We start from the raw sequence: 27,742 nt of genomic DNA on the forward strand, positions 1-27,742 counted from the left end.
ATTCAGAATTAGAGTGGGTCCTAAATCCAATAACTGGTGTCTTTATAAGGAGAGGGCAATTTTAAGACACACAGAGCAGGAGGCAAGAAGGCCAGATGAAGACAGAGGCAGAGACTGGAGTTACGCTGCCACAAGCCAAGGAGCCCGGGAGCCACCAGGAGCGGAAGAGGCAAGGAAGGATTCTCTCCTGGAGCCTTCAGAGGTGCATGGCCCTGCCAGTTTCTTGACTTCGGAATTCTTCCTGCAGAACTATGAGAGAATAAATGCCTATTGTTTTAAGCCACCCAGTTTATGGTACTTTGTTACAGCAGCTGTAGAAACTATTACAGGGAGGAAGACTGTTTTTAGCTTCAGAAGAAATTGAAAAGGAAGACCTATGCCAGATACAAGGTACTGAATGAGACAAGAAGACAGTTAACTACCTTGCAAAATAAGCGTTTGGGGAGTTTGAACCTATTTAGGTCTTGAATTCAGTTTTCACGTTTCAAAACTGGGGACAATGGTACTTAATCCAGAAGGTTGTACGTCGGGGTGTAGTCTGTGTGCTGTAATGGATAACTAATTATAAGTTATTGCTGGGCAAAAATTGGATATTATAACAAGTTATTATTCATTAATCTATGAGTACAACATGGCAATCTATTCCTTTTTTATTACAATGTTACTGCTACTGCTGTGTCAGGTCTGATAGATTTGCACACCTTCCTCCCTCTGAAGGCAAAGCTGGTTGACAGTTTGCCATCATTCTAGTATAGTGGTTCTCAACTGGGGGACATATGACAATGTCTGGAGACATTTTTGGTTGTCACAACTGGGAGGGAGGCGCCACTAGCAAACAGTAGGTAGAGGCCAGGGATGCTGCTGAAACATCCTACACAGCATAGGGCACCCCCTGCAACAACGAACTGTAGGGCTTCAATAGTGCCGAGTTGAGAACTCTGCTCTAGAAGTACCCAGACAACCTGCAGTCAAAGCTTCAAGTACCAAGAATTCACTCTCTCATCCAAAGTAGTCAAACCGATCACCTATCCTTCTGAAATCTGACAGAACAGACTATCAATACGGTGACTCACAAGCAGTCCAGAGCTAATGGAAACTTTAAACTGCTTTCTGATAGTCTAAAAAAGAGTGAAAATTCCTGTCCTAGCAGACAGGGGATGGTCACTAGCCACTCTGCAAGCACTAGCAGTGGTACACACACACACACGCTGCAGGGCCGAGGTACCCACTCATCCCATCCGCCGGCATAAACCATCTCAGCATAAACCATCTGCCAGACTGGATGGGAGGAGGAAGAGTAAACGTCCTCCCAAGTGGTCCCTCCCAGTACCCAGCGAGCCTCCCTGAAGCTGAAAACCACTGGAGACCCAGCAGCTAATAAGCTCCTTGACTGAATCCTAGAATTATACTTAGGCACTGGGTGGTTGGATCAGTCCTACAGAGCTGGCAGGTAGTTATCTTTCATTCTGTACCTCGTAGCCAAGCCTAAGCGATTGCCTTGTTCAAAGCTGCTGTATCTCCTCCATGGCTGTCTCTGGCATGCAAAGCATTTGTAGCTGGCTCCTTGAAGCTATAAGAGAAATACGGCTGTGCATACTGTACATTTTTAACCCAGCCTGTTTATCAAGACTCTGTGGTCTGCTTGTCATCCTCACTAAATATTCAGGTCATAAACAACTTGAACCTCCAATGCTATTCTCGGAGTCAAGAGCACCTTAGAAATATGATGAGCTAATTGGTGAAGGCAAGAAAACCCCAGTTTTGGTAAAGGCAGCTAGGTACTCAGGGTTGCCCTCTCCATTGAAGCTGTATTTCTTTCTTTTATTAACAAAGAAGTGCAAATATATCTAAGGAAACAAATATGGGATAGCTCACAGTGCAACATTAAATATAATGGCAAAATCTCCTGTGGAGGGCAAAGTACACTGCTAAGTAGCATAGCATATATCTTAATTCTAACTTTCAAAAGTCTGTATTTATTGGGTTCTAGGCAAGTTCAAGAATAAAAGTTGTGGGACTTCCCTGGTGGTCCAGTGGCTAAGACTCCACGCTCCCAGTGCAGGGGGCCTGGGTTTGATCTCTGGTCAGGGAACTAGATCTCACATGCCGCAACTAAGAGTTCCATGCCGTAACTAAGAGTTCCATGCTGTAACTAAAGATTCCACATACCATAACTAAAGATCCCACATGCCGCAATGAAGATCCCATGTGCGGCAACTAAGACCCAGTGTGACCAAATAAACAAATAAATAAATAAATATTTTTTAAAAAAACGTTGTTCCTTTTAAAAAAAAAAAAAAGAATAAAAGTTGTGACATACTGGTTTAAATACCCTTAATGTTTTCATCACCATAAGCAAAACTACATTTACATTTAAAATTGGCTTGGTACTGTCAATGTATATTTTATCATTAAAAATCAAAAGTTTAGTGAAAGCTTTTGGTCCATTGAGACAGAACAAATATCTCAACAGCTGGAAGATGTTAAAAGTCAAGAGTTCTGGCATTTGAAGAGTCATATATAATTACCCTCCTCTAAAAACAAAACATCGCAAAGAAAGCCAAAGAAACTTGCTATCTCATAGGAAACCAACAAAACACAAAAATACAGAAATTATAATTCCTCTCCAATCTGTATTTATGAAATTTACTTAGCTACTAGAACTATTTAAACTGTCCCAGGTAAGAGAAATAATCTCTTCCTGAAACTATGGGAACCCTGTTTTCCTAAGTATGAAAAACAATCATCAGCATCTTTATGTATTTCATCGTCACATTATGGCTCTTCAGGGCAGACCATACAAAGTTTTCACGTCACCTCGACAGCCGAGCAGCTGAAGTAATTCATAATACAGTCTGATTAAAAGGAGCAGAAAGAAAAGCTCAACCTCCATTTCAATTTAGTTTGAACTTTCAAGCTAAAATGTCAGCAACTCAGAAGCAGAATTCGAATAAACATTTCATGATAAATTTGGGCATTAATTTTATATATTCACAGAAGCCCGTTTCCATGATTCTCTTTACTTTGTCTAAACTGCACCCTGTGAACTAACTACTACTATTCCTATCATATGCCAGCAATTCAGCCTACCTTCATCGCCTTCATATGTGGAAATAACAAACCACAGATCTATATCCTCATTCTAAGTTCATATTCTAGGAAAGACGGACTATTTATGGAGAAACAGCAGGAAAATATTTTATAATCCAACACATACTGAGTACATTTAATAAAGAATGCTCCCTAGAGAAAGGCAGAGCTAAGGGCTAAGGGGAGTATGTGTATGTGTATGTGTATGTGTATGTGTGTGTGTATGTGTATGTGTATGTGTATGTGTATGTGTGTGTGTATGTGCGTGTGTGTGTGTGTTTTGAGTGGGAACAGTTAGAACAAATGCTGTAAAGAAAAAACTTGTACAGTATTCCTTCTGGAGCAGGACCTGACTCCACAACCAGAAGTCTAAAGTAAGAGGAATAAACACTCTGCCAACCAAGGGATTGACTTTCTTCCCTGAAGCAGGGAGTATTGGAGTATTGCTAACATCCTCCCAGCCACGGGGAAACTTTTTTCTAAAAAAAAAAAAAATCTAATCTTTCTAAAGATTTTCTAACAATCTTTAAGAGCAGTGGATTTTAAATTAAGTTACAAGAAGTGCTAGAGTCACACCCCAGCTTGTTCTCAACCGGAGCAACTTTTGTCTGTTTTATACAAAGGTCCTATGGCAGAAGAACTGTGAAAAATGCTGATCGAAAATATTAAGAGGGTTGCCTCCCCAGGGATGTCAAGAGAATCCAGTGACATAAACCTGTCAAATGTTTAGAACGAGGTTTGCACGCTATAAAAGCCCAGCAGCAGTTGGCTAGGATAATGATGCTGGTAACAATTCAAGTCTTCGCTGTAGAGGTAATTTTAAAAAAATGAAGCACAGAGGCTTGTATGAGTCCATGTGTAGAAACTATACACCTGACATCTCAAGCTTTTCAAGGATGATCACCTCCAACAGGTGTTTGAATTACAGAGCTTCAAAACTGGATGTACAGCGAGCAACACCACAAGAAGGCTTACCTCTTCTTCTTGGTGATAATGAGCACGTCGTTGAAGAGGAAGAAGTAGACTTGCTGTTTGGACGTCCTTTTTGAGAAAAGCCCAGTGTCTTCCACATAGGCTGTCAACTCACCTCTTTTGACCAACCACCGGGAAGAGGAGACTAGAGGAAAAGGCTACAAAAAGAGAAACACTCAGTACCCAAAGCCAAAGTCAAGTCCTTTTAGGATTATTGAAAGTAAAGTATAAAACTTACATTCAAACAAATGATATATCATTATTTTATATAATAGTGTATGTATTTAACAGGTAAGTAATAGTGAAATACAGTTAGAGAAGGATAGCACATTCTCCAAGAGAAAATCAGAAAGAACAATTTATTTTCCAATATAAAAAACTATTAATATTAACTTGCCTATATAAAAACTAAAACTCAATCAGAAAACGTTTTTGGGTCAACCAAAAATTATTACCCTTCCATTAACTCTTAACTGAAAAAGAAGATTGATAAGGAGTCACTTAAAACTGAAAAGCCTCAAGAGGAAACCTATTGGTATCAACTGAAGTTATTTTAAATATCACAAATCAGAATCCAAACATACGAAAAAAACACTGATAGCCGCGGTTAAAAAGAGACAAATTGGGTTTCCCTGGTGGCGCAGTGGTTGAGAATCTGCCTGCCAATGCAGGGGACATGGGTTCGAGCCCCGGTCCGGGAAGATCCCACATGCCGCGGAGCAGCTAGGCCCGTGAGCCACAACTACTGAGCCTGCACGTCTGGAGCCTGTGCTCCGTAACAAGAGAGGCCGCGATAGTGAGAGGCCCGCGCACCGCGACGAAGAGTGGCCCCCACTTGCCACAACTAGAGAAAGCCCTCGCACAGAAACGAAGACCCAACACAGCCATAAATAAATAAGTGTTTAAATAAATAAAAATAAAAATAAAAAGCCAGCTTGTATATCACCTGCTCTTTAAAAAAAAAAAAAAAAAGTCTGCATTCAATTCATGAACTAAAAAGACTTTATTCAAAAGGAAAGAAAAAAACCCTGCAAACGTATGTTTTGTTTATTGATTATCTACTTAGCTGTATTCTGGAGAAAACCTTTTCTTAAGTTTACGGTAGTTTCCCTCATGGAAGTTCATCCCTGAAAGCATCATGCCATTTTCTGGTTGTGAAAATGAACTTCTTCCAGAATAATCCATCTTAATCTCATAGAAAAGGCTATATTCAAGGAACTGCATACTGTCTTTTCTTTATTCAGTTTACAGTTTCCAACTGGAAAACTCTCAAAACCTCAGAATAATCCTTACCCTTGAAAGCTCTTTTTTTTAAGTTACCAGAAATGCTAACTGCCAAAAATCTGATTGAAAAAACGACATCCATAAAAATAAGCAAAAGTTCTTGGACACACAAAAGATAACTCTAGTAAGTGTGGTGCAACCAAATGTCATACATTTCAGGGAATAATGATTAAAAATAGCCAAAGGAAATTGAGGATATTAGGGAGGAAATAAGAACGCTAAGAAAGGATTTCATATTTTTTTAATTTATAAAGGACATTTATAAGAAGGTTGCTCATCAGTTATATACTATTTTCCTGAAGATTTAACATGGAAGATGAAACAGTATGGCTGATCTCAAAATTTCAAAACTGGCTATTTAAAGGAGTTCATGTAGTTTTCAGCCTCCAAATCTCAAATCAGACTATGGCTGAGACTTAAAAGGTGACAGAGAGGTTGCTTAGATAACTCAGGAGGAACTCACCAGCACACACAAGAGGTCACCACAAATAATCAGAGTCAGGTTAGGTCCTGCCACAGGGCTGCAACTACTGGAAACACACTGCTATCTTGTTATTGCGTGTATAGGATAAACCAATGACAGTATTATGTAATGCCACCCTATGACTGTTCTTAGTTTAGAGGATGGGGAAAAAAGTTTTTTTAACTCTTGGTCTTTTTTTTCTTTTTAAAAAATTTTTTTTATTTTTGGCTGTGTTGGGTCTTCGTTGCTGTGCACGGGCTTTCTCTAGTTGCTGTGAGGGGGGGCTACTCTTCATTGCGGTGCGCGGACCTCTCACTGCGGTGGTCTCTCTTGTTGCAGAGCAGGGGCTCTAGGCACGGAGGCTTCAGTTAACTCTTGGTCTTAAAACAGATTGAGCTTTAGGAACATCTCATACTCCACTGGGCAAAAATAAATTTCCAATGTGTATCTAAAATTGACAGTGGCTTGCAATATTGCATAGAAGTGTCTATGCTTCTTTAAAAAACAAAAATCTGATGTCATAAATGTTTTTTGTTTCAGTTTATTGTTGAAAGATTAAACTCATTCAGATGGCTTTCTTTTAAGAAGAAGCTATAGGGCTTCCCTAGTGGTGCAGTGGTTGAGAGTCTGCCTGCCAATGCAGGGGACACGGGTTCGAGCCCTGGTCTGGGAAGATCCCACATGCCACGGAGCAACTGGGCCCGTGAGCCACAATTACTGAGCCTGCGCGTCTGGAGCCTGTGCTCCGTAACAAGAGAGGCCGCGATAGTGAGAGGCCCACGCACCGTGATGAAGAGTGGCTCCCGCTTGCCACAACTAGAGAAAGCCCTCGCACAGAAACGAAGACCCAACACAGCCATAAATAAATAAAATAAAATAAATAATAATAATAAAAAAAATTTTTGAAAAAAAAAAAAAAGAAGACGCTATAAAAATGACCAAAATATTTAGAAGAATCGCAGTAGCCCAAATTGCTCCTATGTGAATTCCCACAGTTTAGAAGCTTAGTCTAAGACTAGAATCCAGGTGTGAATCAAAAATAAGAAAAGAAATTCATGAACAAAAACACATCCTTAAAGGTATGGATATAATTCCCATGGAGAAAAGATTTTCATTCTTTTTGGTGTTACTTAGCATCCTAGAAAACCAGCCTCAGCATAAAATTTAACTAATTTTATGGGCCAGTGAGACAAGGAAGAGCAAGTTTTTTCTAAACTGAGACAAAAATGCATCATTTAGCCATTTTAAAGTATACATGTAATTCAGCGGCTTTTAGTACATTCACAATATTGTGCAATGGTCATCACTATCTAATTCCAGAACACTTCCATTACCCTAAAAAGAAAGTCTCTATGCACTGAGCAGTCACTCTCCACTCTGCCCTCCCATTAATTATCCTTACAATAACTCCATGAGGGAAAGCACCATTATCAGTCCCACTTTACGGTTCAGAAAACTAAGAAATGAAAGTTAAGTAATGCCCAAAGTCCTACAGCTAGTAAGTAGTGGAGCTACAACTGAACTCAGGCAGGCTGGCTCCAGAGCCCACGCTCTTAACTTATATCGGCTTCCTGTGCCGATCCGGTGGGCTCTCCTCACCCCTCTCACATTACCACGTGCAGCACATGATACTCGTCCAGACACTTACTAATTTAAAAATGAAAAATACATGTAAGTAAACATACATACATACATTCAAACATACATAAATATCTAATACACACACACACACAGACATATATATAAGCTTTTATCCCCTTCAAATGAGAAAAAGACTAGCATTATTTTGCTGCCATGGTTAAGAATGTGGACGCTGCAGTCAGTCGCAGATCTGAATCCAGGCTTCAGTACTTCTTGGTGTATGACTTTGAGCAAATAATCTACTATTTCTAGCTTCGAATTCCTCAACGATAAAATGGGAATAATAATTAGATACTTCATGGGGTTCCTGTGAGAATTCAATGAGACTATGTGAAAATGGCACATAGTAAATACTCAGTAAATATTTTCATGGCAATAATGGCTACGGTAGGACCATAAACCAAATAGAACCAACACAGAACCCGCTACCTTTCCCTCAGGGTCGTTCCTCCTCTTGGATACCCTACCTCGGTGGATGGTGTGACTCTCCATCCAGTCGACCAGACTAGACACCTGCGGTACCACGGCTAGAGCCCTCCTCCAGGCACCCCGCTTTATCTCTCTGCCTCTGCTTCCAGTCTCCAAACTGGTTTTCTGGCTCCGGTTTTATTACATGCCCAACTTACCCTCCACATAGCTGCTGTAATACATTTTTAAAATAATAAACTGAATCTGGTGTATGTGTGTAGAGTGGGAAGGGGAGGTTGTTAAAAAAAAAAAAGTCCTATGAAAAACTATTAAGTGAACAACCTCCTTCCCATCCCGTTCCTCATCTACCCAGTTCCCAACCACTGATTACAGCCCCTACAAGGTAGCAACTGTTATTGTTCTTCTATAACTTTCCAGAGATTTCTTACACATAAGCAACTTTTATACTCTTTTTTCCTCCTGTTCTGCACCTTACTTTTTTCACTTAATAATATAAGACAGAAAGCATACCATATCGATTCCTAAAATTCTTCATTTTTTTTTAAGTTGAGTGGTCTTACATAATTTAGGTGTACTATAATTTATTTAATCAGTCCCCTATTGATAGATGTTTAGGTTGTTTCTAATCTTTTGCAATCAAAACAATGCCATATCAGTAACTTTGTGTGTATGTCTGTATATGTGTGTGTGTGTAATTTTATACGTTCATGAGTATATCAATAGGATAAATTCTTAGAAGTAAAATTGCTGGGTCATAGTAACTTGCATTTGTAATTTTGATAGTTATTGACAAATTGCCCACCACTGGGGTTATAACAATCTTTCCCATGAGCAACAGATAAACATGGCTTTCCCAACAACTCACTGATAACATGTTTTATCAAACTTCTGAATTATTTATAAATCTAAGTGGCAGAATACATTATTTTAATTTCAATTAGCAATTTTCTTCTGAATGAAGTAAAGCATCTTTTCAGATGTTTAACAGTCATTTGTATTTCCTCTTCTGACAACAGTTTTCTAGTTTGCAATTTTCTAATGGATTTTTTCCTTATCTTCTTCTTACCACTTTGAGGTTACATGTTGGGAATATTAACCCTTTACCTATATGTGAGTTCTAAATTTTTTTCCCAGTTTCCTATTTCCCTTTTCACTTTTTAAATGCCCTTTAATTTTCACTCTATGGAGAAATTTTTTAAATTTTCACGTCGATCAATTTTCCTTTTAATGACTTCTGGATTTGGAATAAGTTTAAAAGGCTTTTTACTATGATGCTAAAGTCATCTTTACTAAATGCACATCTGACTGTGTCACTTCCATGCTTTGAACTTTTCAGTGGCTCCCAGAAGATCCTGCTCTGCTCTTTCTTTTGGCACACAAGGCCCTTCCCATGAGTGCTAGTTCTGCCCTGATCCCCTCCACCCCACTGAAAATGTGCAATTCCTGGGCTACAGCAGCTGAAACCATGTCCTGTGCATTTGCTCCTGCTCTTCACTCCTGGAAGACCCTCCTCTCTCTCCTTTCAAGATCAGCTCAAGCACACCTCCAGTGTGAAGCCCTGCCTGGCTGCTACAAGCTCCCCACCCCTTTGTCCCTCATGCTTAGGGCCGGCCATGCCCTCTCCATTGCTGGTGTTCTCAAAACTCTTCTATCTCCCATAACAGCTGTAGACTTGGCTCACTCCTTTGTATTTCTGTAGGCTTCTACTAGATGGTAAGCTCCCCGAGGGCAGGGATCATGCTTTTGTTTTCCCACTTCAGTCCACAAAGGTGCTCATGAAATTTGTTGAAAGAATGCATGTGCTTGGACAAACCACTTAACTTCTTTGAACATCTGTTTTCTCGTCTTTGGAATGAACTGAATAAAAATGTCCACTGTTATCCATAAAGTGTTATAGAAATGAGGTCCTAAGGTTGTATTAGTATTTCTAAGTGGTCTGAATTAAGTCCTTCATTATAAATCTAAACTTAGAATATTTTCCTTTAAGTTTGCAATTTTAATCATTGAACCAAGAGGAAACAAAAATCCAAACACTCATGCACTCAATTGATGTTAATCACTTATTTTTAAGAACCCTTGGGGTAAGCATTTTTTCAGTTACAAGTTAATTGTGGTTCTAGAGAAACAGAGCTTAAAGGTATCTTAAACCAGCTGATTATCAGTGAAGAAAGAAAAAGAAAAATGGTTAGGGAAGGGACTTATCAACTTTTAAAATGGAAACGGTTAGAGATTTATCATCTTTAAAAAGGAGGGGATTAAAAAAAATCCTTTGATGTACAGATATATTTTCTAAAATACTTAGAAACAAATGAAAGTGAAGGACAGGATCCTTTGTGAAGGATAGGAAAAAATGGGTTTTGAAATTGCCGTAAATTTCTATATGAGGGTATAATAACTAAAGTGTGTGTGCGTGCATGTGCACGCTGTTTTTAGCAAGTATCCATCATTTTCTAAGAAGAATCACGGATCACCTTTCTGCATTTAAATCTTTATAGTCAGGGTGTCACAGTGGAAGAGTTTACACTGATCTGCAAGTCAGGACGTCTGGACCCTAGTCCTGATTTTGCCACCACGAGCCGAATGACCCTGTTAACAATTAATTATTCTTGGGGTTGTATTTTCCTCATTTATAAAATAAAAGGGTGTAGCTGTACTATATCAGTGGCCCTCAAACTATATGACACAGCAGAGAGTTATCTGCATAATGCCACGATCGCGCTAATCCCACTGCACAAATTAGGAACACTTTCACCATGAAAAAATATGACCGCTTTAAGTTGGTTAATTAAATTCAAGTGGCATAAAACGAAACAGAATCACAACCATGAGCACTCACATCCATTAAGATTTGAATTGTGAGCCAACAAAGGAGTTGACCGTGGCCTAGCCTCGCCATTAATTGTTATTTCCTTCTTTGTTCATCCTGTCATCTGCCCCTGAGCAGTATGAGACAAGCAGTAACAGGCAGCACATATGCAAAAAAGAATTATGGAAGAAAAAAAAATTTGAAAAGAACAATTCACTAATAATCCTTTTTTGCAAAAAAGAATTATGGAAGAAAAACAAATTTGAAAAGAACAATTCACTAATAATCCTTTTTTGCAAACTGAGAAAGGAGTGTCCTTATTTGATTTAGGAGAACACCCTGGTCCAGCTCGTGGGATACCACTGTTTTGCAGGATACTTTGAGAATACTAAAGAAATCTCCTTTCTATTCTAAAATTCTATTATTTTTATCCACTCTTTTCTCAAGTTTGGTGTCTTCCTAGGGAAAAAAGAAAGTGCTAGTTAGATAATCCCTAACTCTGTGGCCTAGAGAAAGGTCACTTTATCTGGTATTAGCAAGAGCTGAATTGTCCAAAGCAAAGCATCTGCTATTTCCCCTGCCAGCCTCTCTGTAATCAATTTATGGCCCTGCTGTGAAAAGCAAATTCCTCTCTACTTTGTTGCCCTCAACTACCTCTTTATTCACATAAGATTTAAGCAAGAGCAGTAACAAATCTATTTATGAAGAAGTATGAGAGAATACCTTAATTTTAAATTCCAGCTGAGAGTTAATTGTGTACATCATTTCAGTCCTTTCCATCTTCCGAGCTCCTTCATTGCAGAGTCGAACCAACTGGAAACAGAGAATGATAAGGAGGGTTAAGAGGTGAAGGAGAGAAACCTCACTTTCAAATGCAGATCTCACAGGAAATAATTAGCACTGTGGAATCTCCAGAGACTCATTCCAGACAGTTAAAGAACTCACAGTTTCACACAGTCAAGACTTTGTACCCAGTTGGAAGTGGTGTCATCAGGATGTGAAGACGGAGGAAAAAAACGTCCTGAGAACTTTCAGGGACACACATCCTCTGTGCATTATCACACGATGCCCTCCACATACACTTAGCAGATTCCTCACATGGTCCAGTCTGCTCCATTCTGCTCCTTTCCTCCGCCCCCTCCTCCTCGCCTTCACCCATGGGAACACCACCAAACTCAGAGCAAGCTGCACCTCTCTCCCCACTTCGTATCAGAGCAGCTGAGGGCAGACCACTTGACTTCAAAGGCAAATTCTCAGCAGAATGCTACATGCAAAGCATGTGACCAGTAACCTGGATGCTAGAAGAGGAAAGCCTTCCATTGGAACCTAATGGTCAATGATTCTTCAAGGATGGTCAAGCTAAGGGAAATTCAGTTCAATTAGAACTACTGAATTATCTACAAACAGAATGAACTCATAGTCCTTTGATGAGTAGCTGTGATATCATGATTTATAATAAACAAAATATATATTTTGTGTTTGTCCATGGTTTCTGGCACACAGCTCCTAAAACCCTTGTAATTTCCTACGGAAGAGCCACAGGGGCATCTCTGGTTATAATTTAGTTTTGCTACCAGTTCCTGAAATAGCTCCAGGGCATAGAAGTGAAATGGGTATCTTCTGTTATTCATAACAAGCCCCTTCCAACCACGGCTGAGTTTATGTTAATGAGGTGACTTCTGGTAAGCCCCTAAGGATGGGGCTGGTTGCCAGGGGAACCAACCAAGTGATTAAAGAGAAGGCTGGAACTTTTAGCCCTGCAGACTTCCAGGGAGGGGAAAGGGGCTGGAGATAACGTGATCACTACTGGACCATGAATAATTCACGCCTACATAATGAAGCCTCCATAAAAATCCCTGAACTTCGGACTTGGAGAGCTTCCGGGTTGGTGAAGAAGAACACTTCTGCGTGCTGGGAGGGTGCCATCTCAAGCTCCATGAGGACAGAACATCCTGGGCTCAGGATCCTTCTGGACCACACCTTATCTCTTCATCTGGCTGTTCATTCTTATCCCTTAATATCCTTTGTAATAAACCACTAATCTAGTAAGTAAACTGTTTTCCTGAGTTCTGTGAGCCCCTCTAGCAAATTAATCAAACCTGAGAAGGGGGGTCATGGGAACTTGATTTATAGCCAGTGGGTCAGAAACACAGGTAACAACCTGGACTTGTGATTAGTGACTGAAATGAAGTTGGAGGTATAGTCTTGCGGGCTTGAGCCCTTATCCTGTGGGATCTGATGCTATATCTCCAGGTGGAGTGAGAACTGAATTGAATACCGTCAGACACCCAGCTGGTACAGCAGAACTACTTGGTGTGAGGAAAAACCCCACACATTTGGTGACCACAAGGGTCAGAAATGAAGTGCTCTGTGGGTAGAGTACTGAGCACAAAGGAGACACACAGGAGTTTCTCCTTTACACTGTACCTAATACATAACTATTAGTTCACTGGCCTAAACCAAAACAAACTTTGTATTTCCAATTTCTTATTAACTGAAAAAGCTATAAAACTCGTCCATAACAAGGATCATTGGCCATAAAGACATGTGATTGTTAAAAACGAAGCTAGAAATTCTGATTAGATTTACTTTAATATTACTGCTTTATTAAGTTACATATGCTTACTGTAAAAAAAAAAATGATAATACGTAAGTAAACAAAACAGGCCATAAAAGGCTCTGACCTAATCCTACTCCATGGAGGTAACTGGAAACAAGATGGGTTATACACTTTCTCTTTTTCTCCTGTGCTTATATGAACATATAAACATGCACATATAATGTGCAGAAATTCTAATTTTTGTAAATGGATTATTCAATGCTTGTCTGTGACTTAAGTTTTTCACTTGCCAACATTTCACCTTATAAATATACCAGTCACTGAAAAAAAAAGTTTATTTTGTACCTGGTATGTGTCAGATGCTAGGGTTACACAATAGGGCAGACAAAATAATTACAGACTGAAATCTTAAAGGGAAAAAAAAAAACGGGGGGTCTGGGAGGAGGAGGGTGAGGAGGGAGCCAGGGACCTCTCATGAGAGGTCATTTAGGCTGACAGCGGAAGGAAAAAAGGGAGTTAGCACCCAAATCAATGGAGAGCGCTGGTTCAGGCAGAGTGAACACCAGGAGCAAAGGGCTGACACTGGGAAAGTGCCGTGTGCCTGAGAAAGTAAAAGGTCCTGACACAGGAAAATGGCACAAGAGCAAACTAGAGGACCAGCCCAGGGTCAAAGCATGCAAGTTCTTCAGGCGTGTGGATTGTGTTCTAAGTGCAAAGAGAAGCCACCAGCAGGCTTTCAGCAGAGTGATAGGATGCAACATATGCTATGACCATATGTGCTTTCCACAGTGTATTTATTCAATCCCCCACTGATGGACACTTGGACGTCTCCAGTCACTTAACAGATATTCTAGGCTTAAAGGGTACACCTATCTTCAGTTCCAGCATATCTTTAGGTCTGAATGGTCTTGAGGAGTTCACTGATGCAGGGACTGATGGCTGCACCTGATCAAAGCTAGGCGCAGAAAATATCCTGGCTGGGCAGGGGCAACTGCAATTAAAATATCCTAAAAGGGGGCCTTCCCTGGTGGTCCAGTGGTTAGGACTTCACCTTCCAATGCAGGGGGTGCGGGTTCGATCCCGGGTCAGGGAGCTAAGATCCCACATGCCTCGTGGCAAAAAAACAAAACATAAAACAGAAGCAATATTGTAACAAATTCAATAAAGACTTTAAAATTGGTCCACATCCAAAAAATCTTAAAAAAAAAAAAAAAAAAGTGACTTTAAAATAATATATATATATATATCCTAAAAGGATTAAGACAGAACAAAATCTAATCAAGCAGCCGTTGCTCAGGGCATTTTTATGATTTCTCTTGAAGAATATATGTTCATAGTTCCCAAATCTGTGCTCCCAGACTTGGTCTGTTCCCTAAGCTCTACATCCAACTACCTGGATGGCATCTCTTCTCGGGTTCCCCAGAGCCATCTCAAACTCAGGATGGAACGACCAAACCTCAACACTACCTTTATCACCCCTTCCCCCGGCCCAGTGTTCTCTACGTCAGTGATCAATCCCAGCACCATCCGCTTCCCCAAGCCAAAAAGCTGGGTCCTCACCACTCAGATGCCTCCCGCTCCTTTGTCCTCCACATCCAAACAGTTCATAAAGTCTCCTTAATGTTGCCGTCCTGCTGTCCACTCATCCACCAGCCCTGTCCCCGCACTCAGGCTCAAACCCCCTCCCCTTTGGATTACTGCCCTCCTAATTCTCTGCCATCACTTCTGCCCTACCCTTACGTGTCATCCAGAAAAATATTTTCAATCTTTCTAAGTTCAAATCTGATCATGAAACTCCTCAGCTTGAAATCCTTAAAAGGCTCCTCGAAGCTTTCAGAATTAAATCTTAGCAAGACCATGATCTGGCACCTACTCACTTGATCCCTAACTTCCTGCTTCTCTTATCTTGGGCCTCAGTCTTAACCAAATCTCTGCTCAGAGCCGCACACTCTTCCACATCCCTTGCACTTTTGCATGTGTGTTTCCCTTTACCTGAACATTCTTCACCCCACTCTGTCCCGCTGACTCCTTCTTATCTAGATTTATACCCCCCTATTTGTCTTTCAGGACTCATCTTGGGTATTACCTCTCTAAAAAGACTGGACAGCAGAGATTGTGAAATTTCCATATTTGTTAGTTCAGTGCCCAGCCCAGTACCTAACACACAAGGAACGCTCAGCAAATGTTAATGTGTAAACTGCCTTCAGAGATCATTTATAAGCCACTTAAAAAAGGGGGGGGGGGAACAATTCTTTTTTAGTTATCCCACTTTAAAATGAAAGGGAAAATGGAAAATAAAGTTATCTTTATTTCCTAAACTTCCAAACATAGACTCCACCAGCCGCCACCTCCAAAGGCGTATTAAAAACAAAAAAGTTCCCCCCAAATATATCAAGCAATGGTATCATCAGTGGACTCTGTTTAATGACTATCTTGAAGGGACAAGCGCTAATTTGGATATAGTGTTTTTATTAAAATCAGCCTCCGCATATTAAAGCTGTGCCTTCCTTCAGCATCTGTCAAAGCTTTATTAAATTTGGCTGAATTTTTTGTTTTAGGCCAAATTTATGTGGAAAAAAAAGAACTCAATCTCTCTAATGGAGAAATATAAATTAAAACAAAAATAAAATATTTTCAATCTATCAAATTCACAAAAATGAAAAGAATACTGGACGCTGGGGAGTGCACAGTAAGACAGACACTTAGAAATACTTCTGGTTGTCATGGATACAGGGACAGCTTTCCTTGAAGGCACTTGGGGGTCTTTAAATCATACCTACCTTTTTTTCCCCCAATAAACCCATTTCTGGAAACTTTTCAATAGAAATCATCAGAGGACCACAATCATTTATGTAAGGCCATAGTCCATGCAGCACTATTTAGAAGAGTAAATGAAATGGGTACCACATGAATCCATGTGTAAGTGTACATTTACATCCACTGGAAGGACATGCCGTAAAATGGCAATAGTCACTATCTTTGACAAGATTACTGATACATTTTATTTTCTCTTATTTCAATTTTTCAAATTTTTGGTAACGGACACTTAGTACGCTATTTTTAAAATGTATCTTTGTAAACCTTAAATGCATTCTTTCAGAGCAGTACTTGGAGTGAAGGAAAAAAATCGTATTAATTCTTCCCTTCTGCACTCCTCTCCCTTTACCATCAGTAACCACGGTTGAAAGTCTGATGTGTATGATTCTGGGTACTATTTCTATAAATTGATGACATACATATGTATATAAACACATTTTATTACCTAGATGTCATTACACTATTTGTTCTGTTCTGCAACTTAATGTTCTTCACTTAATGAAACAGCTTAGAGACCTCTTTTAAATAGCTGAAGCAATAAGTTACAGGAAAAGATTCAAGAGAACTTGGCTCTTCTGCCACTAAGAGAAAAGCTTATAACTTAATATTATCTCCAAATAGAAGTAGAATTTTTATGAGGTGCACGTTAAAGCAGTTATTCTCTTTCCACGGGAGAGTAAATAAAAGAGAGCAGCAGGGACGATTTCGTTGGCATAAGAAACCATCTCCTGAGCACCACTCCTTAGACACCAGACACGACTCTGCACCAGCTGAACTATCCGATTCCCTGGAAATTTCCCTCCCCCCGGCTCCGTCCCAGCATCTGAGCAGAAAATCTGGAAGTAAATACGCATTTCACTTGATAGAAACATCTTTCTTGTTTTTGAGTTGTTTGACTAAGTCAATAAGTCTTTCCAAAGCCCCAATTCAGTAAGTTGTCACCGTCATTTCAGCCACGCACAGGAACAATGTCACTGAAGTATTATTCACACTATGCAAATAAATTTCATTAGCATTTTAATTACCAAAAAAGATATTACTCGTTTTTTCCAAGAATGAATAACCATCTAGAGAGACTTGCCCAAGGGCCTTAGGTGGAGTCCGGTTCTAAAAACTTGGGCCTCATCATACAAAATTTCACTCTCTAAAATAAATACTGGGAACTCCCAATTTCTTTCGTTTCAGATAAGGGAAGCAAGTGAAATTCTGCATTTTGATTTTGAACCATAAATGCTCTATGTACAGAGTCGTTTTGTTAAAAATACTGACATTGTTTTCCCAGAATCTATAAAACCCCATCAGTAACCTGCACAAATGAAAAAGAAGATGAATCCCTGAGCTGGCTGTATTGATAACCTCAGTTCCCTACAACACTAGGAGATTGGGGGAATAATCCTGATATTCATGACTCCTGCTCAAGAGAGAGAAACGCTGCCTTAGAAAAAACAATTCACTGGAACAGCACTTCTTCACAGAGGGTCCTTCATACAGTAAGTATCAAGGTAAGGCAATTACATGACATTTTTGCCAGCCTTACCTAAAAGAACCAGTGTCAAATCAAGTGAACCAGAGACACCTGAAGGAATGTAGCAGTTTACTGTAACTGGGATGTAAAAGTCTCAAAAAAATTAAGGATCATTGCTGGTTCAATTCAATTCCAATTACCTTCCTCCTTTCTCTTCTGTGTGAATTCTTTTCCAACGTCTCAGTAACAACCAAACAAAATCTGACACAATCTCTTTCATGGCCAAGGCTAGAACTTCTCTAAGTACTATAGCTTCTCCTAAAGACCCTCCCCCTCCTCCGAAGGATTTGGGGTCCTGGAGGAGAGACCCATGGGCAGTAGGACCTTAGGTAATTTCATACCTGTCAGGCCAAGTTTCTTCACTTAGTGTTTCCCAAAGTGGGATATGCAGACCACTGACGGAGCAAGAGATGCATTCAAGTGGTTGACAGACTGCTATGGTTTGAATGTTCATATCCCCCCAAAATATGTGTTGAATTCTTAACCTCCGAAGATGATATTAGGTATTAGGAAGTGGGGACTTTGGGAGGTGCTTAGAAGTCATGAGGATACAGCCCTCACAAATGGGACTACAGTAAGTCCCCTACATACGAACCTTCAAGTTTCGAAATTTCAAACATGCAAACATGCATCTGGTCCCACAAAGGAACCAGAACCTGTGCCATCAACGTCAGGCGTGAGTGAAATTGCACCTTGCCCTCCGTCTCCTATTGCTGACGATCCTTCAGCTCTACCATCTCCCACCTCCTCTCCTCCTCCAGTCAGTAACTCTTCTTGCCTGTTCACTCGATGCCAGCCACTCTATGCCAGCTGTTGTACTGTACTACCGTACTTTTCAAGGTACTGTACTGCAAGATTTAAAATGTTTTATTTTTTGTGTTCATTTGTTTTTTATGTATTATTTGTGTGAAAAGTATAATAAACCTATTACAGCACAGTATTGTGTTAGTTGGGTACCTAGGTTAACTTTGTTGGACTTACGAACAAATTGGACTTACAAGTGTGCTCTCCAAATTGAATTTGTTCGTATGTAGGGGACTTACAGCAGTGCTTTCTACAACAGGCCCCAGAGAGCTCCCTTGCTCCCTTCTGCCGTGTGAGGCTATAAGGAGAAGTCTGCAACGTGGCTAGAAGAGGGCCCCAACTCAACCACGCTGGCACCTTGATCTTGGACTTCCAGCCTCTAGAACTGTGAGAAATAAATTTCTATTGTTTATAAGCCAAGCAGTCCACGGTATGTTGTTCTAGCAGCCGAAACAGACTAAGACACAGATAAACTTATTCTTAATATAAAAAAATTGTCAGAAGACCTAAATAGACATTTCTCCAAAGAAGACATACAGATGGCCAACAGGCACAATGCAAGGATGCTCAACATCACTAATTATTAGAGAAATGCAAAGCAAAACTACCATGAGGTACCACCTCACACCAGTCAAAATGGACATCATTAAAAAGTCTAAAAACAACAAATGATGGAAAGCGTGTGGAGAAAAGGGAACCCTCCTACACTGTCGGTGGGAATGTAATTGGTGCAGCCGCTATGGAGAACAATGCGGAGGTTCCTCAAAAAACTAAAAATATTTTGAGTTGCTATATGATTCAGCAATCCCACTCTTAGGCATATATCTGAACAAAACTCTAATTCAAAAAGATACATGCACCCCTATGTTCACAGCAGCACTATTCACAAAAGCCAAGACATGGAAACAACCTAAATGTCCATCAACAGAAGAATGGATAAAGAAGATGAAAAGAAATGAAAATTGGGTCATTTGTAGAGATGTGGATGGACCTAGAGTCTGTCATACAGAGTGAAGTAAGTCAGAAAGAGGAAAACAAACATCGTATATTAATGCATATATGTGGAATCTAGAATTTGGTACAGATGAACCTATTTGCAGGGCAGGAATAGAAACGCAGATGTAGAGAATGGACGTGTGGACACAGAGGAGGAAGAGGAGGGTGGGATGAACTGGAAGATTAGGTTTGACATAAATACACCATGTGTAAAATTGATAGCTAGTGGGAACCTGCTGTATAGCACAGGGAGCTCAGCTCAGTGCTCTGTGATGACCTAGATGGGTGGGATTGGGGGGTCCAAGAGGGAGGGGATACGTGTATACATATAGCGGATTCACTTCATTGTACAGCAGAAACTAACACAACATTGTAAAGCAACTATACTCCAATAAAAAAATATATATATATATATAAAAAAAGAAACAACCAGCTCATAAAACCCGTGATTTTGTAGTTATTATTGGCAAGGAAAAGTAAAACAGAGCTAATTTAAAGTTGATTAAAACAAAAAGTGCTTCACAATAAAGTGGTACAAAGATGTACCAAACTCACAAGTAACGTGCAGCTTCGAGATATTTAGGATGCTTCTGATGCGATCATGAGCTTTGCTCCCCTGGGCCGTATCCTCATTGATTCCCATAACTTCGATTGTTTTCTCGCAGCTAAATATTCCTATTAGCATTTAAACATACCCACATTTCTCTAATCTTTAAACAAAAAAAGACCCTGCCTCACTTCCCTTTCAACTACAGCTCTCTTTTTGTCTTTTTACCCTCAGCCTGATTGTTGAAACAGCTACACTAGCTGGCTGCATGTTCCCACCTCCCACTCATCCCTCAACACACTCCAGTCTGGCTTCCACACCCACCTCTGCAAGGACACAACCCACCTGATGATAAATAAACCCAGTGAACGCATCAATCATTATCTCACTTTCTCTTTCAGGAGCACCCATCGGGGCTGACCTTCCTTCCACCAAATTACATGTCATTTGCCAGACCATTTATTAAGTTTTCCTCCTTCTTTGGTACATTCTGTTCTGTTTTTCAAGTCTCCTCTGTTGGTTCCTTTTCCCTAAACAAGATGAAGTCCGGTGTTCTTCACAGTTGCACTTCAGACTCACTAACTACTCTTCTTATTATACACACTCCTGGGTACTTTCATCCATTCTCCCAGCTTCAAAAATCATCCCTAGGCTGACGATCCACAAATCCACGTCTCCAATTCAAGTCTCTCCACTGAGCTCCTGACTTGGATGTTCTACAGGAATCTCAGTTCCGACACATTCTAAATGGAACTCATCAGCTTCTCCCTCTGTTCCTACTGTAGAGATAAACAAGAGCATCCAAATGGTTGCACAAGCCGGAGACTATTTTCCTTGATTTCTGTCCGCAAATATGCCCACCCAAACACTCTCCATGCCTACCTCCCCAGTGTTGTAGGTTTGCTTCTCTCCATCTTACTATCGCATCAGTACAGGCCCCTATCACCTGTAGCCTCATCAACTACAAAGGCCTCATCACTGGGGCTCATCCCCACTGTCTCCTTCACAGCACATGAATTTATAGCTTCCACAGTATCCTAGGATAAGGTCCACGATTCCCTAACATGGTTCCTCAGTGATCTCTCTCCCGGACTGGGCTCTCGCCGCATGAAGAACATTCTAGTTCTCCAAATTCTATAAACACGTTCCTGTCTTTGGGAACATGTTTATAGAATTTGGAGAATTCAACAGCTACTCTTGCTTCAGGCTTCGGCTTCAGCATTACTATGTTCTTCCCTCTTACGTCACTCATCATCCTTTACTGTAATTCTTATTTAATGTCTGCCTTCCCCTTTACACAGCACATTCCACGAGGGCAGTAACCACCGATGTCTTATTCATCCCCATATTTTCAGGGGCTGGCATTGTCCCTGGCACTGTAGTGGATACTCAATAAACACTTACTGAATTCAGATGCCAAAAGAAAATGAGATATCTAAAGGGCCTTAAGACAAGACTGTCTGAAACAGTAAAAATACCCATTTCATTTGAGTACAGCAAACATTGCTTTGTTTTTCAGCTACCTAAAGAATGGTGTGCAAAATGGCTATGAGAATCTACCAGTTTTCAGCATCCAACTCAGACATGTTCTCTTCAGAGGGATCTGAATGGGTGATCCCATTACTGTGTAATGAGCCCCTCAACACTTACCTTGCTTACTTCCTTTAAGGCCCTTTTGCAGACTTCATACTTTGAAGAGTCCTTAGGTGTCTTTTGACAAATAGTCTGCAATCAAGTAAAAGAAGAACAAAATCAACTGATTTGTTGTACTAAGTAAAACAAAACCAACGTCCAGTCATAGAGTCTTACTTGTAGCAAACTTACCAATGCTGAACACAATACTATGGATGAGTCTGAAGATGACATTAAAATCCGATTACAAAACTAGGAAATAGTCTTTAAAAGCACAGGATCCATGTTAATCCAGAGGATAGTTAAATAAGAGGATAGACTTCAGAGATGGGTGAACCTGGTTTCAAATTCCAGATCTGCTCCTTACTAGCTACTTGACCTTGGGCAAGTCACCTACCCTGCCTCTATAAGCCTCAGTTTCCTCATCTGTGAAATTGGGATAATGCTCCTCATCTGTAAAATTGGGATAATGCAATTACATCACAAGATTGTTACAAAAGTTAAATGATAATGCATGCAAAGTTCTTTATGAATACCTGGCATACAGTAGGCTCTCCATGAATGACAAAATTAATGATCACCATCATCATCATTATTATTAGAGCTTATATTTGTAGATGATACAATGTGAATAAAAGGATCAAAAACACGGCTGCTGGATTTTCCCTTGATATGTTTACACTGCTATCTTTGCGACGGTAAAATCGAGTTCAAAGAAGGTCAACTGAAGGTATACTGAATTATGTAAAACTTTTGAAACTATACCCATTCAAAGCCAACAGAACCATTTCAACTGTTAAAAATGTTCACGTCAATTAACAAGCTTAACTAAATCTCCAAATGAAGTAACATTGAAGAGACCATGTTTTAGGTACATTTAGATTCTGCCCAGGTGGCCAGGTTCTCACATATGGGAAACAGATTAGGGCAACAGGCATCCAGCAGAGGTGGAAGATATTAGGAACTAGCAAACCACTGGTACCTTAAATGCAGACGAGCACCAAGTCTATAAATCTGAAAGTCAGGTGTCAGGATTGTTACGTGTGATATGTGAGAAGCACAGAGTGTACCATGGATGGATTTATATTAATGGTTCTCAAAATTTTTTGACTATGACCCACTGCAAGAAATACTTTTACACTGCAACCAGTAGACATGCACATAAAAATGAAACAAGTTTTTTATGAAATAATATTTAACCACATTATGAACGATTATATATATACCACATGTTCTATTCTATATTCATTTTTTAAAAACACTGCTCATGATTCAAAAATCAATTTCATGACCCACTAATGGGTACAAAAGCAGTTTGAAAAATACTAATCTTTGTCTCTGGGAGCAGGCATCCTGAGTCCATAGTTTCTTTGCACACTTCAATTTTAGGTAAAATTTTGCACACCGTGAATTTTCTAGGGAGAATGACTACAGCTTTACTCACAATCTCAAAACAGTCTCTGACCCCAAAAAGTTTAGAGCCTACTGGGCAATCATGGCATAAACCTCCAACATGGTACCTACAACATGTATATTAGATTTTGTAAGTCCCAATCTATCTAAGCAATTTCCTCAGAATCACAAAGGGAGAGAATATAAAAAGAGGCTCTGAGATCACAGAATATACAGAATCTAAGGAAACTCGGCTAAAACGTGTTTTCAGAAGAAGAAAAAGAAAGAATCCTGAAAATTCATAACATTACTAGAAATGTTACATTTAGAAAACAACCATTTCTTGTTAAAAAATAGTAAAGTTTGAAAATTAATATTTTCCTGTATGTGTCAAAGTTTCATTATTTCTATGAAAGTCTTATTAGGCTCAGGAAATAAACCCTTTTAGAGCCAAAATTTAGTTTTGATAACCTGGCTTCATTCTATTCTTAGACATGATAAATATTGAGTTTTAAAAAATCAGAGCTAGATTCACAAAACTGCAAGTTTCCCAATATTTACAAGGAGAGAAGTTCCTAAAACACAGGGAACGGACAAGGAAGGGTGTAAAGGGAGTAGACTGAGGTGGCCTTGGAGAGCAGTAGGTGCTGTGAATTCTGAAATGACAACTGAGCCTTCCCCTCACCGTGCAGCAGAGCCAGCAAAGTGACCATGATCACACGCTTTCACTCGTTTCTAAACTTCAGTGCTTCTTTAGAATAGCTCTTAGAATTTATAATGGAATCGAGAAAATGGGATTTATTTTGTAATCTTACTCGATTGTAATTTTTTGCTTTATTTTTACCCTATATTTTGACTTGTAAAAAGCAAGTATGTCAAAACTGACGTTATATTAATATTATCCATTGTAAAGTAGAACTATGCCAAAATATTTTAATTTGATCAAAAAGATACTCTTTGAGCTACCATATGATCCAGCAATCCCACTCCTGGGCATATATCCAGAAAAGACAAAAACTCTTAATTCAAAAAGATACATGCATCCCAATATTCATAGCAGCACTACTTACAATAGCCAAGACATGGAAGTCACCCAAATGCCCATCAACAGACGACTGGTTTAAGAAGATGTGATACATAAAATGGAATATTATTCAGCCATAAAAAAGGATGAGATAATGCCATTTGCAGCAACATGAATGGACCTAGAGATTATCATACTAAGTGAAGTAAGTCTGACAGAGAAAGATAAATATTACATGATATCACATAGGTGGAATCTAAAAAATAGTACAAATGAATCTATATACAAAACAAAGGACTCACGGACACAGAAAACAAACTTATAGTTACCAAAGGGGAAAGGAAGGCAGGGGAGGGATAAATTAGGAGTTGGGATTAACAGATTACATACTACTATAGATTAAATAGATAAGCAACAAGGAGTTACTGTATAACACAGTATATATCTTATAATAACCTATAATGGAAAATAATCTGAAAAAATACGTAGGTATAAAACTGAATCACTTTGCTGAACACCTGAAATTGTGATTTACACAATATTGTAAATCAACTATACTTCAATTAAAAAAAAAAAAAAGACACTCTTTGCCCCTCTAGCTGGATGGCAGTCATGTCGGGCCGCCCCGTTCTCTCACAGATGCCCCTGCAGTTGCAGCCCAGCCTGCGCGCAGCCCTCCTGAGCTACCGTCTGGCTGTCCTCCCAGCTGTGCTTCCCACCTGGCAGTCTCAACTCTTCTCCCAGCCACATCTTACCACTATTCGAACTCACATACTTGTTTTCTTCGTGCATGTTTCCTAAGATAAGACGGATGCCTGGACTTTCCTCACTCATTCTGAGCGATGCAAAACAGGGCAGGTTTATGCCCTGTGACGCTGCAGAGGGCCTCCTTCCTGTGCGAAATGGAAGCACCTCATCATCTTGGAATGTGACAGGGAAGGGATCTTAGTGGTCAACCAGAGGAAACTGAGGCCCAAAGAGATTAAGTGACTTGCCCAAGGTCACGGGCCTAGTGGCTCAGCCGGAAAAGGAATCCGGGACTCTTGACTTCAAGAAGTCAATATTCTTCCCATTTCAAAAAATGTTAAGTAAAAGAGGGATAATCTAACTTCTTCAGAGTGACCCCACAAGCCTAAATTGAAGAAAATTTCCAAAGATATTAGACACAGGTGGGACTTTCCAACCAAATAGCACCTTCTCACTTAATTGGGGGATTTTATAGAAGGGATATAATTTAAGTGGGGTAAGAATAATTTTCTTAATCGGACTTGAGGCAGCACAGCTATCCACAGAGGAAAGAGATACCAGATTACATCTTACATCCATCAGCAGGGGAAGGCGGGTCACCCTCTGCATGGGGAGAATGAGAAAAGAGATCATGGGTAAGTTCCTACAGTCTTCGTGGGACTCGATTCGGGACAAAACTTCCTTAAAAGATGGGTTGGTGGCTCTGAGGAAAAACAAAGAAAGACAAAACTTCAAAATACTTCCCCTTCAAGTTAAGAAGTAAAAATGTATAATAAAATATTGTGATAAATTCATATATTATCAATGATTTTTAAATATAGAAACAACATAAACACATGATTACATAGAGAGACATGGATGGCTTATCTGCCTTTTACAGTCAAGACTGAATATAAGATATAAATTTAAGGTAACAATATGAACAATAAGATGAAAATGTATGGGCTAGAAATTTTTAGAAGTAGGAAGTAAACTAATGAAGAAGCAATGGTATCATAATGGTGAATGTATACATTATAAATTAGTATACACACTAGAACTCATATCTGATAATCTATAAACATTCCATTTAAAAGATAACACATGTTTTAAGCCACTTCTCTAGCCCGAGATAATAATCTAAGAAAGAAATGTCAGACTGGATTTACTTACTAGGAGGCTTTTGGACTTTTTCAAAGCTTCTAAGACAGAAAACCTTCTGACCATGCCAGCCAGAATATTCCTCCTCTCCCAGTGACATTAGAACAGTGTTAATACTGCCAGAACATTTTTACAGAATTTAGCAAGATACACCGACATAAAGGATCTCATGTGGAACCACCCTATAACTTTCAGGGAAGGCCAAGAGGGGATTCCAGGAAGAATGGAGTCTCAGAAAGGTCCCCAACTTGCCAAATAAAAGATCTAGTATTCAGTAAAGATAGAAGTCAAACCGAGGTCTTCTGACTTTCAGTGGGTCCCTGACACTGCATCTCTCACTCTGTCACCTCACTTCACCCCAAAGGGAGCTCTGAGGAGTTCCAGGGTGACTTATGAGGAGGAGGTGGGGAGGCAATGGCCCTTGGATTCTGTAATCCTCCCGTAATCCCACGTTGAGGGGCGGGGGGAAGGCCAAGAAGCAGGGTAGTGGCAATTGTAACCTTTTTTAAAAAAATACACTTTGAAACTTGGATGACTGGGTTCCAGGCTGCTAGAAATAAATTAGGAAATACCCAGAAGAACAAAGTAAAAGAAAGAACACAGAAAGGTTTTAATCTCATTTTCTTAAATTGAGGAGTTTTAGGTTTCCTGCTAGCTTTGAAAAGATTTTTAGGAAGTTAAAAAAAGAAGCAAATTCTAAACCAGTTGCATATTTAAATTACTTAGGCCCCAGGCCTCCCCGACCTCCAAAGATTCTGATGAAACAGTCTAGGATGCACCCTGGGCATTGTTTGTTTGTTGGTTTTCAGATTCCAAAGGGCAACTGAAGTTGAAAAGTCACGGCCTTAAATGTAAATTTACATCAACTGCAACAAAGCTTCTGAAAACACAGCTACTCATTTCCATGTGAAAGTGCCAATGATGATATCGTTGAGCTAATTTAAATAAAACCTTTATTTTTAAAGAGTTACATAAAGTACAGCAGCACCTATTCGCTTTTTTTTAAATCCTGCAAAACAAAGTGAAATTCAGCTCTAATTCCAGATTTTGTTTTCACACATGTAACTTGGATTTTCCAACAGTTACAGAGTAACCTTTACATCAGCAGTTCCCATGGGGGATGGAGGGGAGTTTAGGGAAAGTGAGGGTTGTGATTCTCCATCCCCCACCCCTGCAAGGGATATCGGGCAATGTCTGGAGATGTTTTTGTTTATCACCACTGGGGTGTCATGGTGCTATCAGCACCCTGTGGGCAGGGGCCAGGGATCCTGCTAAACATGCTACAATGTACAGGGCAGTTTCCACAACAAAGACTAATCTAGGACAAAATGTCAGGAGTGCCTACAAACCCTGCTTTGTACTAATAGCCTCCTTTGGGGTTGGCAGCTGTGGGTTTTCCACCCTGCCTGTAGGAGATTTTAATGAGAATGTGGAGGGGGAAGGGGCATAATCAGCCCTTCTCACCAACTTGGGGGCTGTTTCTCCAAGCAGCCACGAGGCGATCCTCACCATAGAGTCTCACACATTGCATAGAAACTGACCTGGGTTCCATGCTGCCGTCATAAATGCCACGACTCACAGGAGGGGAGGAGAATGATAATAGCCAGTCAGCCCTCAAACTGAATTTACAGCAATGTACAATTGCACTGCCAAATAGATAGCCCCTTGTGATAAACAAGCCCCCGACCCCAGCAAGAAGGCAATATAGACATTACTGAGCCATTGCTGACTCTTTTAAGGATAGAGATCACAAAATGCTCAGTAACCTAAATAGACAAAGGGAAAAAGTATGGGGGGAAATTTAAAGTTTAATTCTTTTTTGTTTCATAGTTAAAGCCTTTAAGAACTTTTTTTAAAAACTGCCTTCCTTCAG

The 27,742-nt window shown here is 39.9% G+C and overlaps 1 protein-coding gene across 4 annotated transcripts in view; it reads right to left on the reverse strand.

Moving 5' to 3' along the window:
- Positions 1-27,742, reverse strand: part of ARHGEF26 (Rho guanine nucleotide exchange factor 26) — a 164,982-nt gene that overhangs the window by 56,504 nt on the left and 80,736 nt on the right. For all 4 annotated transcript variants that reach the window (XR_014245274.1, XM_082394334.1, XM_082394336.1 and 1 more), the window contains exons 8-11: positions 25,303-25,432; positions 21,585-21,659; positions 11,409-11,498; positions 4,066-4,220 (exon numbers count right to left, since the gene is read on the reverse strand). Coding sequence is in view for 3 of the 4 variants with exons in the window: in XM_082394334.1 (XP_082250460.1) it covers positions 4,066-4,220; positions 11,409-11,498; positions 21,585-21,659; positions 25,303-25,432 (450 nt within the window). In the remaining variant the exon portion in view is untranslated. The remainder of the gene's footprint in view (positions 1-4,065; positions 4,221-11,408; positions 11,499-21,584; positions 21,660-25,302; positions 25,433-27,742) is intronic.

Source organism: Balaenoptera borealis (genome assembly GCF_965194805.1).
Source record: "Balaenoptera borealis genome assembly, chromosome: 5".
NCBI classification, from domain to species: domain Eukaryota; kingdom Metazoa; phylum Chordata; class Mammalia; order Artiodactyla; family Balaenopteridae; genus Balaenoptera; species Balaenoptera borealis.